The sequence below is a fragment of the Phodopus roborovskii genome, unplaced genomic scaffold (assembly GCF_943737965.1).
Source record: "Phodopus roborovskii unplaced genomic scaffold, PHOROB, whole genome shotgun sequence".
Lineage (NCBI taxonomy): Eukaryota > Metazoa > Chordata > Mammalia > Rodentia > Cricetidae > Phodopus > Phodopus roborovskii.
Genome location: NW_026126515.1, coordinates 11,335,386 through 11,350,138, shown reverse-complemented (window position 1 = coordinate 11,350,138; position 14,753 = coordinate 11,335,386). Strand labels below are relative to the sequence as shown.

General features: G+C 38.1%; 1 protein-coding gene across 3 annotated transcripts in view; it reads left to right on the top strand.

Annotated features, from left to right (window-relative positions):
* Cep128 (centrosomal protein 128) overlaps window positions 1-14,753 on the top strand; it is a 319,467-nt gene that overhangs the window by 116,123 nt on the left and 188,591 nt on the right. For all 3 annotated transcript variants that reach the window (XM_051196144.1, XM_051196145.1, XM_051196146.1), the window contains 2 exons: window positions 7,192-7,368; window positions 11,660-11,719. In XM_051196144.1, the coding sequence (XP_051052101.1) occupies window positions 7,192-7,368; window positions 11,660-11,719 (237 nt within the window). The remainder of the gene's footprint in view (window positions 1-7,191; window positions 7,369-11,659; window positions 11,720-14,753) is intronic.

Genomic DNA, 14,753 nt, shown 5'->3' with positions numbered 1-14,753 from the left:
AGCCCACCCCAAGTCCACTCCTCATAGGTAAGGGCTCCCATGAGGAGTCAACAAAATCGGGCACATTAAGTTGGGGCAGGGCCATGCTCCTCGCCTATGCATTAAGGCTGAGCATGGCATCCATGATGCTGTTGTTTTGATTTTGAAAAAGTATATGATTGTGAGATGTGTGCTCTGTACAGTATTCATGACTTTGCACAATCATACCTCTTGCTTTTGACTTGGCTGTTTGATGGCAGCAGGAAAAAGGTCTTGATTTCAAAGTTTTCTAGAATGAGGAATCATATGAGCTACTGACTGCTAGCATTTACTATCTTGTGCTTTGGGCCACTTTAAGCATACTGTTTTTTTCCTTTGGTATTTTAAGTACTTTTTAAATTTTGTATTTTATAAGTTCTTAAGTAGGAAAAAGCTATAATCACCACATATTAACTCTAGATAGTATCGTAAGACAGATAAATGAGTGGTTCTCAACTTGTGGATTCTGACTCCTGATATCACACATATCAGATATCCTGCATATCAGAGATTTACATTATGGTTTATAGCAGTAGCAAAATTACAGTTATAAAGTAGCAGTTAAATAATTTAATGATTGGGGTCACTACAACATGAGGAAATGCATTAAAGGGTCACGACATTAGGGAGATCCAGAACCACTGTTCTAAATAATAAATGTTTCAAGGAATTGTTGTTAAATTCCAGTCCTTTTCAAAACAATGAGTTAAATGACACTGACAAAAATATTTTGCACTGGTCACTTTTTGAGCAAATTGTTGTTTGTTGTTTGAGTAATTTGTTTTAATTGGATGGTTTGTTATTAAGCTAATATAGCCTTTGACTTTGACAAAGAGTTAACTGACCCAACACATGGATGACAAAATATGTCAGTTACTGAGAAAACAGATCAGGATGCAAAAGTGAAGTGAGCATACTCTCTGAAGGCCAGGGACACATTCATTCATGCAGCTGTCGCTGAGAATTGGGCAAGAAATCAGGGTGTATAAAACTATACACCCTTCATGTTTGATCTATAACATATGTGTGCTGGAGTTGTCCTTCTTAGATCTGCTTCATTGGAAGTGCCTTTGTAGCAACAGTGTCTCAGAGATTGGGGCATGCATGCATGCATGCTTTCGTGAGTATGTGCTTTTGTGTGTGTGTATGTGTGTGTGTGTGTGTGCGTGCATGTGCGTGTATATACTTTTGAGTAGATGCATGTGTCTGTGTCACCCAGATGTTGGGGTCCTCTTCAGTTGCTCTTCTATCTGCTTTTGTGAATGGGGTCTTTTCTTGACTGGCATAGAGCCGTAAGCAAACCCCATGAACCTTCTTTTGTTTGGTTTTTGAGACTGGGTCTCTTCTCTGTAGCTCTGGAACCCCTGTGTAGACCAGGCTGGTCTAGAACTCCCAGAAATCCATCTGCCCCTGTCTTCCAAGTGCTGGGATTAAAGGTCTGTGCCACCATGCTGGCCCAGTTTACATGTGTATGATGTTGCATCTGGGTTTTATAAATATATGCTGGATGTCTGAGCTTAGGTCCTTGTGCTAGGACAACAAGCATTTTACCCACCCAGCCACCTCTTCAACCCGGCATAATTTGATTTTAAAAGCATCGAAGTTTGCCAGTCATATTAGCTCTTGATTTGGTAGAGAGGCCTGGCACTTCTTGTTGATAGCTGCAGGCACGGAGAGGAAAGCAAACGTGTTGGGTACTTCCCATGAAAACCCTGTCCAGTTAGTCTGCTTTTCTTGACTTCCACAGTTGCATATGATCTCCACAAGAAATATCGGACTAAGTAATGCTGAGTATGATTGGCTATGGTGTGAAAACCAAGGCCATGTGATGATTTCATATCACACTTATTTCAGAGATCGCTTTGAAGTTAATTAGGATTTTCTGGCCCTTATTGACCTTAAAAGTGAACATAAAATGGCTGCCCATGTTTATTTTCATTGACTTTTTCTTTTATTGCTATTCAGAGTGCTTATTGACTCCATTCATTTTCTCATTTGATGATGACTGAGCTGTGTTCTGTAGATTTCAGATAAAAACCAATAGGAGGCATTTTTTTTTTTTTTTGGTAGATAGTGGCTATGAAATTTGGTGATTTACTTCCATACTTTCTTCCCTTCTCATTCTTGAGAAGTACCGCTTTAAGGGAAAAAATGGGAAGGAAGAAATCCTGATGGTTGTTATCTAAGCATACAAATGCTGTTCTTTGAGATACCATGTAATTTTTCCTCTGAAAATTAAGCAACACTCATTCCAAATGCATAATTAAAAACCCCAGTTGTTGTTTTCTTGTTCACATTTTGTCTCATAAGAAATGCATCAGAAATAGCTGTCTTTTAAATATCAAATGTTATTTCAGTTTCTAGGTATTTAGATTAAGGGAAATTCATAATAATCAGAGAATGATCCCGAGAGTGAGCGCATCAAGTGTCCCCTAGAAAGTACTACTTTCTCAAACTGTGGTTATTAATCTCTAGGAATATGGCCAGTGCATACCCTGCCACCTTTTGATTATGCTGGTAATGATCTTTGTATTACTCAATCCTATCTTAGAAGAGGATGCTAAAAGGCCTGAGCGAAGAATACTTTTCCTTAAATGGGGGTTGACAATTTAAATCTGAATTTCTACTTTTTTGTTTGTTTTATGGATAACCTTTGAAGCCTGTTGTTCCCACCTGGCTTTTAAAGTGCATGAGATCAGATAGCCCATGTTCTACGCACCATCTGTCCTGTTGTTTCTGCTCTTTTATTCAGCATCTCAGGTTAACTCTTCCTGCACTGCAATTTTCGATTCCCCATCCTTTGGAGGAAATGATGCAAAGTGTGCCCATAAAAGAGAAGGAACAGTGTGTATGTAACCTACAAAATAGCATTTTTGGTTGCCAACGTCAAACTTCTAATAGAGTTGCAGTGTTCTTTCATTTGCTTATATAAATATTCATAAAGAACTAGCTCATTTGTTTACATATGGCCTCAGTAAGTTCAATATTAATTTGTGACAAAATGCCCCTCAAGAAACTTACTGAAATGCAAGAATTGTTTAACTTCAAAAAAAATGTGTTTCCTTACTTGTAGGCTATATTGTTGTATGATTGGGATCTGTTATCCTTGACACCTAAGAGGCTGCATTAAGGATGCTTATTAAGGAAATGCTTGTGAAGGAATAGAAGATAATTTATTAATTGCTTGCTATTTGAGATACTCCACTAACAGCAGCAAAGAGGAATAATGCTTTTGGTTCAAAGGAGCTCAGATTGGTGAGTGGCAGACATAAGATGCCTGTTGTGGCTGGTGGGATAATATGAGGTCATATGAAGTACCATGGAAATGGCCCATGGTCCTGGTTGAGGCCTGCGGTCATATGTGGGTACTGTCATGTCCACGTTGACAGGAACGTGCATGCCACTGCACTTTAGCATGAGTGAAGAATCTCGGCCTTCCTGAACTTCACTTTGTCTTCGTTTCTTAGTACTATTGCTTTCAAGATGACAGGTGTGTACTCATGAAATTTGATCTGATTTCTTCAGTGTAGAGTTGCTATTGCTCTTTTATTTAATTTATTATTATTGTGTGTCTCTGTGTATAAATGATGTGTGTGCATGTAGCTCATGTACCATTGTGTGTGTGTGTGTGGGGGGGGTCAAGGGATTAACCCCAGTTCTGGGAGTTTGACTGTCCACTGAGTCATCTCACAGGCCTTTTGCTTTGTTTTGGTTATTTTTTGGTTGTGAGTTTAGCCTTTAACGGCTGAGCCACCTCTCCAGCCCTGTTTTGGTTATTTTTTATATCAACATGCAATGTATATGGCTGTACCTTGAGTTTACAGAATTTACTATTACATAATATCTGGGTTTAATTAGGTTTGAACAAATGGTTCTGATGTGACAATCACTAGAAAAGATTTTCAGAAATAATAGTTTACTCGTGCCTAATTTGCTAGACAGTTGGGTTGCAGTTTGGTTACTTGTTTTCCACATTTCCAACAAAAGGCACAGTGGATGCCTTTTCACCATGGGTGACATTTCAGTGTCCTTAGCTTTCTTGCTGCCACTGGCATGAGGAATGGGAGTCTTTTTTACATAGTCAGGGAAATGGCTTGTAGGCAGGTCCAAGTTTTGTTCAGGAAGTTTTCATGGTTTGCTGTGTAATGTTACTGTCTGGAATTTGAAGCTAGAGTCAGCTGTTTTCCTATGTTTCAGAGTATTCTTCATCATAATTTCTTGATTGATGTGTGTAGCTATAATAAGCCATTCAGCCAATAAATTTTAATTAAATCTTACTGGCTGTAGTTTCACTCTTTAGAAACATATGATATCCATGTTTTCTAGTTGTTATCTCTCCTCCACCAGTGATGTGTTAAAGATGGTCATAGGATGGAAGTATTTCATATTTGCCTATTGAAGTTAGTTTTCAGTTAAAGAAAATGGTTACTTTCGAAAAGTAGTGATTTACTTAGGCCATGAACATTTTATTTAAAAATATGTTTTTGTTAAAGTGTGTGAAAATTCTTTTTAATTTCATGTAATAAATATACTGGAAACAAAATGTCAGTTTTAGAACTCTTAGGAAATTGAAGGTATCTCAGGAGCTCTCACAAATGGATGGCATTCTGTGGTACTGTGGTGAACCCAGAGCCTTGCTATGGTAGGCATGTTACCTATCACTGAGCTATAGCCTCTGTTGTTGTTATAGTCTCCTCCCTCTCTCCCTCCCTCCCTCCCTCCCTCCCTCCCTATCATGTCTGGGCCCTCCCTCCCTCCCTATCATGTCTGGGCCCTCCCTCCCTCCCTGGGCCCTCCCTCCCTCCCTCCCTCCCTCCCTCCCTCCCTCCCTCCCTCCCTTCCTCCCACCTTCCCTCCCTCCCTATAATGTCTAGGTCTCACTATGTGACCCAGGCTGCCCTGGAACTCATGACATAGACTATACTGGCTTTGAACTCACAGAAATTTTCCTGCTTCTGCCTATGGAGTGCTAGAATTAAAGGTGTGCACTACCACACCCAGCTTGTCATTGTTCTTTTAACATGTTGTTTTTATATTTTGAGACAAAGACTCTAGTTTGACTATCCTGACTTTGAATTGCTATTCATACAAAATAGGACTTCAACTTTCCATACTCTAGCTTCACCCTTTAATTCCACAAGGTTACAGGTTGGTGTTGCAGTGCCTGTCAGTGATAGCAATTTGGTTTATTTTTATTTTTTATTTTTTGAAGCTGTTCTATTAGGGTTGTGTTTCCCCATAGTCTTAGACCCACAGAGAAAGTGAGTGTTCTGGGGTATAAAGAATATGTCCAAATGTCTATCTATAATTGAAGCACTTTGTTTTAATCTTGGAAGTATAAATTAATGGGTGGGCTGTGTGTGTGTGTGTGTGTGTGTGTGTGTGAGAGAGAGAGAGAGAGAGAGAGAGAGAGAGAGAGAGAGAGAGAGGACTTGAGCCCCAAATAAACACACAGATGACATTCGTTATAAAACTGTTGACAGGTGGCTAGGGCTTCTTTTTGGCTAGCTTTGTCTTAATTATTAACCCATAATTACTATTCTATGTATTTCCATATGGTTTATTGGAGAATGCCTGGACCTGTTATTCCTTTGGTAGCCTACATGATGACTCCGTCTGCCTACGTTTCCTAGAATTCTCCTTATCTCCTAGCCCTGCCTATACTTCCTGCCCAGCCAATCAGCCAATCAGTGTTTTATTAATATAACACACACACACACACACACACACACACACACTCCCATCAGCTGTTATCATTTAGAAGCCTGTTCTTTTTAAATGAAAGACAGAAAGGGAGTGGATCCAGAGGGGATGGGAGGTGTGAAGGAACTGAGGGGAGAATTCAGGGAAGGGAAACTATAATCAGGTTATATTCTATGAAAAAAGAATCTATCCCCAGTAATAGGAAAAAACATTTATTTTATATGTGTAAATACTTCACCCAAAAGTCTGTCTATGTGCCTGTTGCCACAAAGGCCAGAAGAGGGCACCTGATTCCTTGGAACTGGCGTTGCAGGCAGCTGTGAGCTGCCATGTAGGTCCTAGAAATTGAATTGAGATCCACTGGAAAAACAGCCAGTGTTCTTAATTGCTGATCCTTCATTCCAGCCCCAATGATTAATTTTTTAACAGCTGTGCTTCTTTCTTTTCTTTTCTTTCCTTTTTTTTCTTTGAAATTAGAGTGGGTTTGATTCCCACGTACTTTTCCTGGATTACTTGTGTCTAATTGGTTGCTAAAGATTCCTAGGCTATTGTGTACTGACTGAACACATTTTCTGACACTATGACTGTGGTCTGCTATATATACAGTAATAGTAATTTTATTATCTTGCATGGCCTGTGTTATGTGGTTTTGAATTTCTTTAGCACACTTGTTCAACATGCTTGAAAGCAGAAGCAGCTCATATTTTAGAGCTTTTGAAGGTTTAGACTGTTTGTATTAACTTTACCAGTTAAGCATTCCTAATTCACAATCCAAAGTGGATTCTCAGTGTGGTGTCAATATACCTGAAGCTGTGGACTTGGGGGCATTGGAGATTATGAATTTTCATGTCAAGGATGCTTGGTTTTAATGAAATTGTTTAATCATAACTATTGGGAATTATATAATAAGTAGTAATGATTGCAAATTGTTCCACCTGGAGGAGACCTCAAAGCACTTGTAATCTCTTCAAGGACTCCTGAAAAACATCTTTTTATTTAACGTATTTGTTTACTTGGAATGTATTTCTTTCTTGGTTTTTATTGAATTTTCCTGTCTCAAAAGCATGTGTGTAGTATGATGGCATTCAAAAGATGAGAACTTTGTAGGAATATGTTGGAATTTAGGTGATAACACATTGAAAGGAAGCATTGTGTTTGGTAATTTATATTTCTGGTGTTTTACTAATGTTTAGGGTCCACACTTGATCAGTTTATGTTTTAGTTTTACTTCTGACCCACTAACAATATTGTTATCAAAGGACATTTTCAACATTTTTTTCTTTTGTTCCTAGAATTTTTATAGTATTTTTGCCAGTTGTTTATACTTGAGTTCTCATGGGATATGTATTTTGCTAAGTGAAAGTATGGCCAGTCATATCTGTTTTCTACTACTGTTTTTAGGTTTGGTTGCATAGATAACTGTGTCTTGGCTCCACTTAATAAGGTTCTGTTTTATTTCTCATGCCACAGGAGAAACATATAAGTAATGAAGAAGAACACTTAAGGAGGATGGAAGAGGCCAGGCTACAGCTCAAGGATCAGCTTCTTTGTTTGGAGACAGAACAGGAATCCATTCTTGGTGTAATAGGAAAGGAAATTGATGCAGCTTGTAAAACTTTCTCCAAGGACTCCATGGAGAAATTGAAAGTAATTATGAGTTCTCATTATGCCTTAAATTTTCAGTTAGTTTTCTAATATATAATTATGTTGGAATCATAGCATGTGATTACATGGGAGTCATATTATTTTTATTTCAGAAAGTTTTATGAAATAAAATAACTTCTTGTATTGCTTAGGAGTTAGAAATTATTATTACACAGCCCTGGTGAAAGTGTGATGTTGTTCTATTGAGTTACCCATGTCTCTCTCAGTGAAAGATAGCCTACCAACCCATCACCAAAGAGACAGCAATACTGATCAAGGAAAACATCCTTTGAGTGAAGAAGCATGGATTCTGAATTTTCCACCATGGTAGCCTGTAGTGACGTTGTTATTATCTATTGAATTCTTCTTGAGAGATTTAATGATAAATATGGTGTATGCTATGTCTCCCTTAGCCACTAAAATCAACCCAATTCTTCAGTACCCCGTGAAAAATAGTGTAGAAAAGAGAACCAGACCTGGAGGGTCTAGGGACTTGCACCTATATATTAGTGTGATGAAATCTGAAGCGGGACTTGAAACATTTTTGGCTGACTGGGGCCCACTCAAGCAAATACTTTGCTTGCACTTTCCCTGTCGTTCAAGTTCTAATCAGTATACTTTCCCTCACATTTAGATGGGTTTATTGTTTCTCAGTTAATGGGTGTCAGGAGATGACAGGTCAGAAAGAGTCCCATGGGTGTTTGAATTCCCTGAAGGTAGACACTCTGCAAATGTATTTCTGGCATTGCGGTATTCCACTTGACACTCTTAACACATTAGGCTGCAGCATCACTTCCTGTTGTGTTTGTTTCCCTTAATGACATTTCCACCCTAAAATGTGGTGTTGTGCTTAGGTGGTTTTAAGTTGGAGTTGGGTTCTTCTTTCTTCCTCCAACAGAGAGAGGTCTTCTGAGGTCTCATCCTTCTTTCCTGATTTTCCTTTTCCTGATATCTTTCTTTTTCTTTAGGTGGTGTTTGAAAGAAAATAAGACTATACTTCTACTGTTTCAGTCAAAGGCTTCCAAGGCTTTAACTTTAATATAAATATTTCAATTGGTAGCGTTAATAGAGTTGGTAGCTCTTTTGCCATTTGCATTTCTCCATATGTCCTTTTGGGACGGTGTTCAAGTGTCACTGTGAGAAGGCTTTAAGACTAAGATGAGCAGTGGTTGGGTTTAAGTGGAAAGCTGACTCTGGGGCTACCACAGGTCTTCATATGCTGCCTTATCTTTTTCCTATCAAATGTTATTTTCTTAAGGCTTCTCTGAGGATGTGACCTTTGAACCCTAATCAAATGCAAAGGAATGTATATTAGCAATGTAGCATTTACTCCATGTTTAAGTATTTCATTTCAGGTAGTTTTCAGTAATTTGTGAGTATTAAAATCTGAACATGTAAATCATACTATAAGATGCATAATAAGCCTTGCTATATGCAACTGTTGGAAACACCCGAGTTTTGTGGACAGGAACATTCTTCTTTTTATTTTTAAATACAAATTTTATTTAAATTAGAAACAATCTTATTTTACATATCAGTCCCAGTTTCTTCTCCCTCCCATCCTCCCATGCTTCGCACTCACCCCCCATTCCATCCCCCATCCACTCCCCAGGGAGGGTGAGGCCTTCTATGAGGGATCATCAAAGTCTGTCAAGTCATTTGGGGCAGGGCCTAGTCCCTCCCCCGTGTATCTAGGCTGAGAGTATCCCTGTATGAGGAATGGGCTCCCGAAGTCCGTTTGTACACTAGGTATAAATACTGGTTCCACTGACAGAGGCCCTATAGACTGCTCAGTCCTCCCAGCTGACACCCACTTTCAGGGAGCCTGGTTCAGTCTATGTTGGTTCCCAAACTGTCACATTGGGGTCCGTGGGCTCCCCCTTGCTCAGGTCAGGTTGTTGTGTTAAATGTTGTGTTATAGTAGTGGTTTCAACCTGTGGGTCATGACCCATTTGTGGAGGGGGGCGTCAAACAACCGTGTTACAGGGATCACCTAAGATCATCAGAAAATCACGGTTATTTACATAATGATTCATTACAGTAGTGGAATTACAGTCATGAATTAACAATGAAAATGATTTTCCATTTGGGGGTCACCACAACAAGAGCAATGTTGTTAAAGGGTCATAGCAATAGGAAGGTTGAAAAACCCCTGCTTGATAGGGAATAAATTGTCTTTTCAAGGTAATTTTGTGTTTCGTTGTGTTTAGATCTACATACATGTTCTTTTTTTGTCTTTTCTTTTTCACAGCATAGGTGTGTTATAGTGTGCCTGTAATGGTTCCTTGAGGTTTACTACGATGGCATATTGATAGGCAATCATTGTTGTATTTTGAGTGGGCTTTGTGTGCTCAGCAGTGTAGAAACACTGTGTATTTGATCTTATGTAGTATCTTGTCCCCATGGCCCTGACAGCCGCAGTTCTGCCACTTATAACTGGTTGAAGATATTCTTTAAGACATGAAATCATTTGTAACACTGTGGAGCAAGCCATGAAACATGAATGTTGCTTGTATTTTCTATATCAAAATAAATAAACATTATTGCTCAAAATGAAGATTTAATTGAGGTAGTAAAGATTTAATGGAGTCAGTCAGTGGATGCTCACATATATTTAGCAGCATAGTGCATTGTTGAAAGAGGAAGAAGAACTAGAGAGTTTGGGCAGTTAGGCAAAGCCTGATTAAAAGGTAGAGCACCTAAGTCTTAGGTTAGAACTGGATGTGTTGGTTCAGGCCGCCATTTCCAGCATGGGACCCGCAGAAGAGAGGCCCGCCTCTTTTACATAGGTCTCCACAGTTCCAGAGAAGCCAGGCCTGCATAGCAACACCATGTCTCAAAACACAAGACGAAATCAAACACAAACAAACACAGCAGAGGAGCTGGGTTAGACTTAAAGAAAAAAGTGATTGGGAGAAAGTTGGGTGTAACACCACAACACTTTTGTGTAACATGAAAAAGAAGTGATCCAGAGACTGACATTGGAGTCCAAACTTCAAGGTGAAGTTCAGAAAGGCAAAGCAGCTGGCCACTTGCTTCTTACCTCTATCTCAGACTGAATGGACTGACCCGGTCTCCATGACCTCTCACTAAGCCTTGTAGTATCTTTTATACCCCTCTAGTGCTGGGATTAAAGGTGTGAGCTATAATTCTCTTTTAGACTAAATCAGTTTTGTGTAGATCTGAGTGGCCATGGACTCACAGAGATCCTTCTGCCTCTTAATCCTGAGTCCTAAGATTAAAGGTGTGGACCACCACCTCCTAGCTTCTGGCTGCTGGGATTAAAGGTGTGTGTCTGGCTTCTATTGCTTGTGGCTGACTTTGCTTTCTGAATCTTCAGGCATGCTTTAATAAATCATAAGCAATGTATCACTGCACTTTTATATATGGAATGTGTTGGATACCTAGTATGTATAAAGTGTGCATTTAAATGAGTTAACTACTGTTATTCTGACAGAGTAGTATGCACATACTTCAGGAGATATGTTAGCATTTGAGAATAGTAATAGACATCTCTTTAAAAAAGAAAGGATATTTTTAGATAAAACGTTTTGATAAGTTCTCTGAAAATATCCTACATAGCACTAAGTTTGAAGAACTTGGAATAATGTAATTTGTGTTTACAATTATAAAGACATACTTTTGAGTGCAGGTTTAGCTCTGTAATAAGGCAAAACCATATGTTGAGTGATTTTATAAATGAGTTGGTTTAATGGAAATCAGAGCACCTAATATAGGCAACCATTTAATAAAAAAATTTGTGTCTTTTGAAATATAAAGCAATGTTTGCATAAATTCATTTTGATTAGCTGTCTGTTCTTCACAGCCTTTGATAAAACAAAATGGGCCCCCAGGTATAAATATGGATGAAAGAGACAGAATTAAGTCTCTATGTAGGCACATTTAAGCCTCTGTGGAGTACATGACATGAAACATTACTGAGAGGAGGTCAAAGGTGAAGCAAACAGGCTTTAATTGAGGTTCCTCTCCAGGTGAAGCCTCCTGGGCTCAACTCCAGAGGCCAGTGATGGTAGCCCTTGACAGCTAGTTCATCTTATGTGTCTAAATCTGAGCTGGCTGTTTATTGTCATCGAGGAACTAAATCCATAACAGGCACTAAATAACTGTGCTTTAAAATTGATTATGTACTTGATAGAATCTTCCTCTTTTCAAATCCTTAACATTTAAGTACTATATATTTGGATGCTGTGGTCAATAATTTTATTTATGTGCAGAATAATTTTATTCATGCCAGAGAAAAACCTATTTCTAACATTCTTTCCTCTTTTTGTAGGTATTTACTTCTGGTCCTGAAATACATTATGATCCACATCGCTGGTTAGCTGAAAGCAAGGTATTTCATCATGGAATCTTAAAGTTTGTGATCTTTAATAAACTATATTTGATATAGCCATATATATCTGCTACTATCATCTATCTATCTATCTATCTATCTATCTATCTATCTATCTATCCACCCATCCTTCATCCATCCATCCATTCATCCACCTACCCATCATCCTTTATCTATCCATCCATCCATCCATCCATCCATCCATCCATCTTTTCGTTTGTTTGTTTGCTTGAGGCAGGGTCTCACTGTGCATTCTTACTGTCATAGAATTAGCTGTGTAGAACAGGTTGGCCTCGTACCCACAGAGATTTATCTGCTTCTGCCTCCTGAGTGCTGCTATTATAGCTGTGCATCACCATGCCTGGCTTAATCATATATTTTGTTGTATGACTGAGCATCTAAGGCTGTGAAACTTGGTTGCCAGAGAAGAGAGAAGAGTTCCTGTAAGAAGCATCTAAGTTTTTTTTCCTCATTTAGTATTTACCGTAAATGTATTGTATAGGTGAGGAATTAGAAAATAAAGGACGGTAAGAATATTGAATTGTGAACCAGATTCTAACAGAGACAATTTTTCCTGGTTTTTATTTAGGTGGGAATTTCTCTGGAAGTTTCCACAGGGCAGAGTATCTAGAACTCATGTTTATTTTACACATACTTATTTAATGTATTTTGAAATTTTTGTGTAAGCTTATAGCCTGCTGACTCCATTTAGCTCAAGCAAATCCCTTCACTCCCTAGGTTGTTTTTTAAAAAATGAGGAGGGCCCACTTTATGTCCTAAAGATAACTTTTCTCTGCCATCACCGACAAAATAGTTGTTAATGAACAGAAGTTAAAAGTTGATAATTTTCTATTTTATTTAAAATTCTACACTATGATATACCTTTTTATTGTATGAAAATTTCATATATGCACATGATGAAATTTTCAAATCTCCCCCCCAATTCCTCTTACAGCCCTTCCATCACTTTTCACTATGGGATATATAACAACTACCTTTGTATGATAGGTCAATTTGCAAATTCACTGATTAAAATATACCGGATATTATTAGTCTTATACACTTGCAGTTTTTTGTAGAGTATTTTTTCAACTTTAAAATACACACAGCTAAATCTTTTTATTTAATTTAAATGTGATAATTAAACCACCTGTAGTATAGACTTCTAGATTACTGTATCAAGAGACTTTTAAGTTTGTTTGTTGATGGATTGGTGTTTGTTAATTGACTTGATTGATTGATTGCTGGAAACTGAACAATGTGCAAATGCACCACTCCTGGGTCAAAGAAGAAATAAAGAAAGAAATTAAGGACTTTCTAATATTCAACAAGAATGAGGACACAACATACCCGAACTTATGGGACACCTTGAAAGCAGTGCCACGAGGGAAGTTCATTGCACTAAGTGCCCATATGAAGAAAATAGAGGATAGTCACATAAGAGAATTAACAGTGCAACTGAAAGCCTTAGAACAGAGAGAAGCGAATTCACCCCGTAGGAGTAGACGCCAGGAAATAATCAACTTGAGGGCTGAAATCAACAAAATAGAAACCAGGAAAACAATACAAAAAAATCAATGCAACGAAGAGTTGGTTTTTTGAGAAAATCAACAAGATAGACAGGCCTTTATCCAAATTAATGAAAAAGCACAGAGAGAACATGCAAATTAACACAATCAGAAACGAAAAGGGGAACATAACAACAGACACAGAGGAAATCCAGACAATTTTCAGGTCATACTTTGAAAATCTGTATTCCACAAAAATTGAAAATTCAAAGGAAATGGACAAATTTCTGGATAACTATCACTTACCAAAATTAAATCAAGAACAGACAAACAACTTAAATAGACCTATAACCCGCAATGAAATAGAAGCAGTCATCGAAAGCCTCCCAACCAAAAAAAGTCCAGGGCCAGATGGATTCAGTGCAGAATTCTACAAGACATTCAAGGAAGAACTAATACCACTACTCCTCAAACTGTTCCACAAGATAGAAACAGAAGGTTCATTGCCAAACTCTTTTTATGAGGTCACAATAACTTTGGTACCCAAGCCTCACAAAGACACAACTAAGAAAGAAAACTACAGACCAATATCCCTGATAAACATCGATGCAAAAATACTCAATAAAATATTGGCAAACCGAATTCAAGAATACATCAGAGAAATCATCCACCATGACCAAGTAGGCTTCATACTTGGAATGCAGAGATGGTTTAACATATGAAAATCTATCAACATGATCCACCATATAAACAAACAGAAAAAGAAAAACCATATGATTATCTCCCTAGATGTGGAAAAAGTCTTCGACAAAATTCAACACCCTTTCATGATAAAGGTCTTTGAGAGGTCAGGGATAACAAGAACATACCTAAACATAATAAGACTAATATACAGCACACCAACTGCCAACATCAAACTGAATGGAGAGAAACTTAAGCCAATTCCTCTAAAATCAGGAACAAGACAAGGCTGTCCTCTCTCTCCATATCTCTTCAATATCGTACTAGAAGTTCTAGCTAATGCTATAAGACAACAAAAAGGAGATCAAGGGAATCCAAATTGGAAAGGAAGAAGTCAAACTGTCTCTATTTGCAGATGATATGATAGTTTACATAAGCGACCCAATAAACTCTACCAGGGAACTGCTACAGCTGATAAACACCTTCAGCAAACTAGCAGGATACAAGATAAACTCAAAAAAATCAGTAGCCCTACTTTTTTCAGACGACAAAGAGACAGAGAAAGAAATCAGAGAAACATCACCCTTTACAATAGCCACAAGCAACATAAAGTATCTTGGTGTAACGCTTACCAAACAAGTAAAAGACCTATATAATAAGAACTTTGTGGCTCTAAAGAAAGAAATTAAAGAAGATACCAGAAAATGGAAAGATCTCCCATGCTCTTGGTTAGGTAGGATAAACATAGTAAAAATGGCAATCTTGCCAAAAGCAATCTACAGATTCAATGCAATCCCCATTAGAATCCCACCACAATTCTTCACCAACCTTGAAAGGATTGCTGT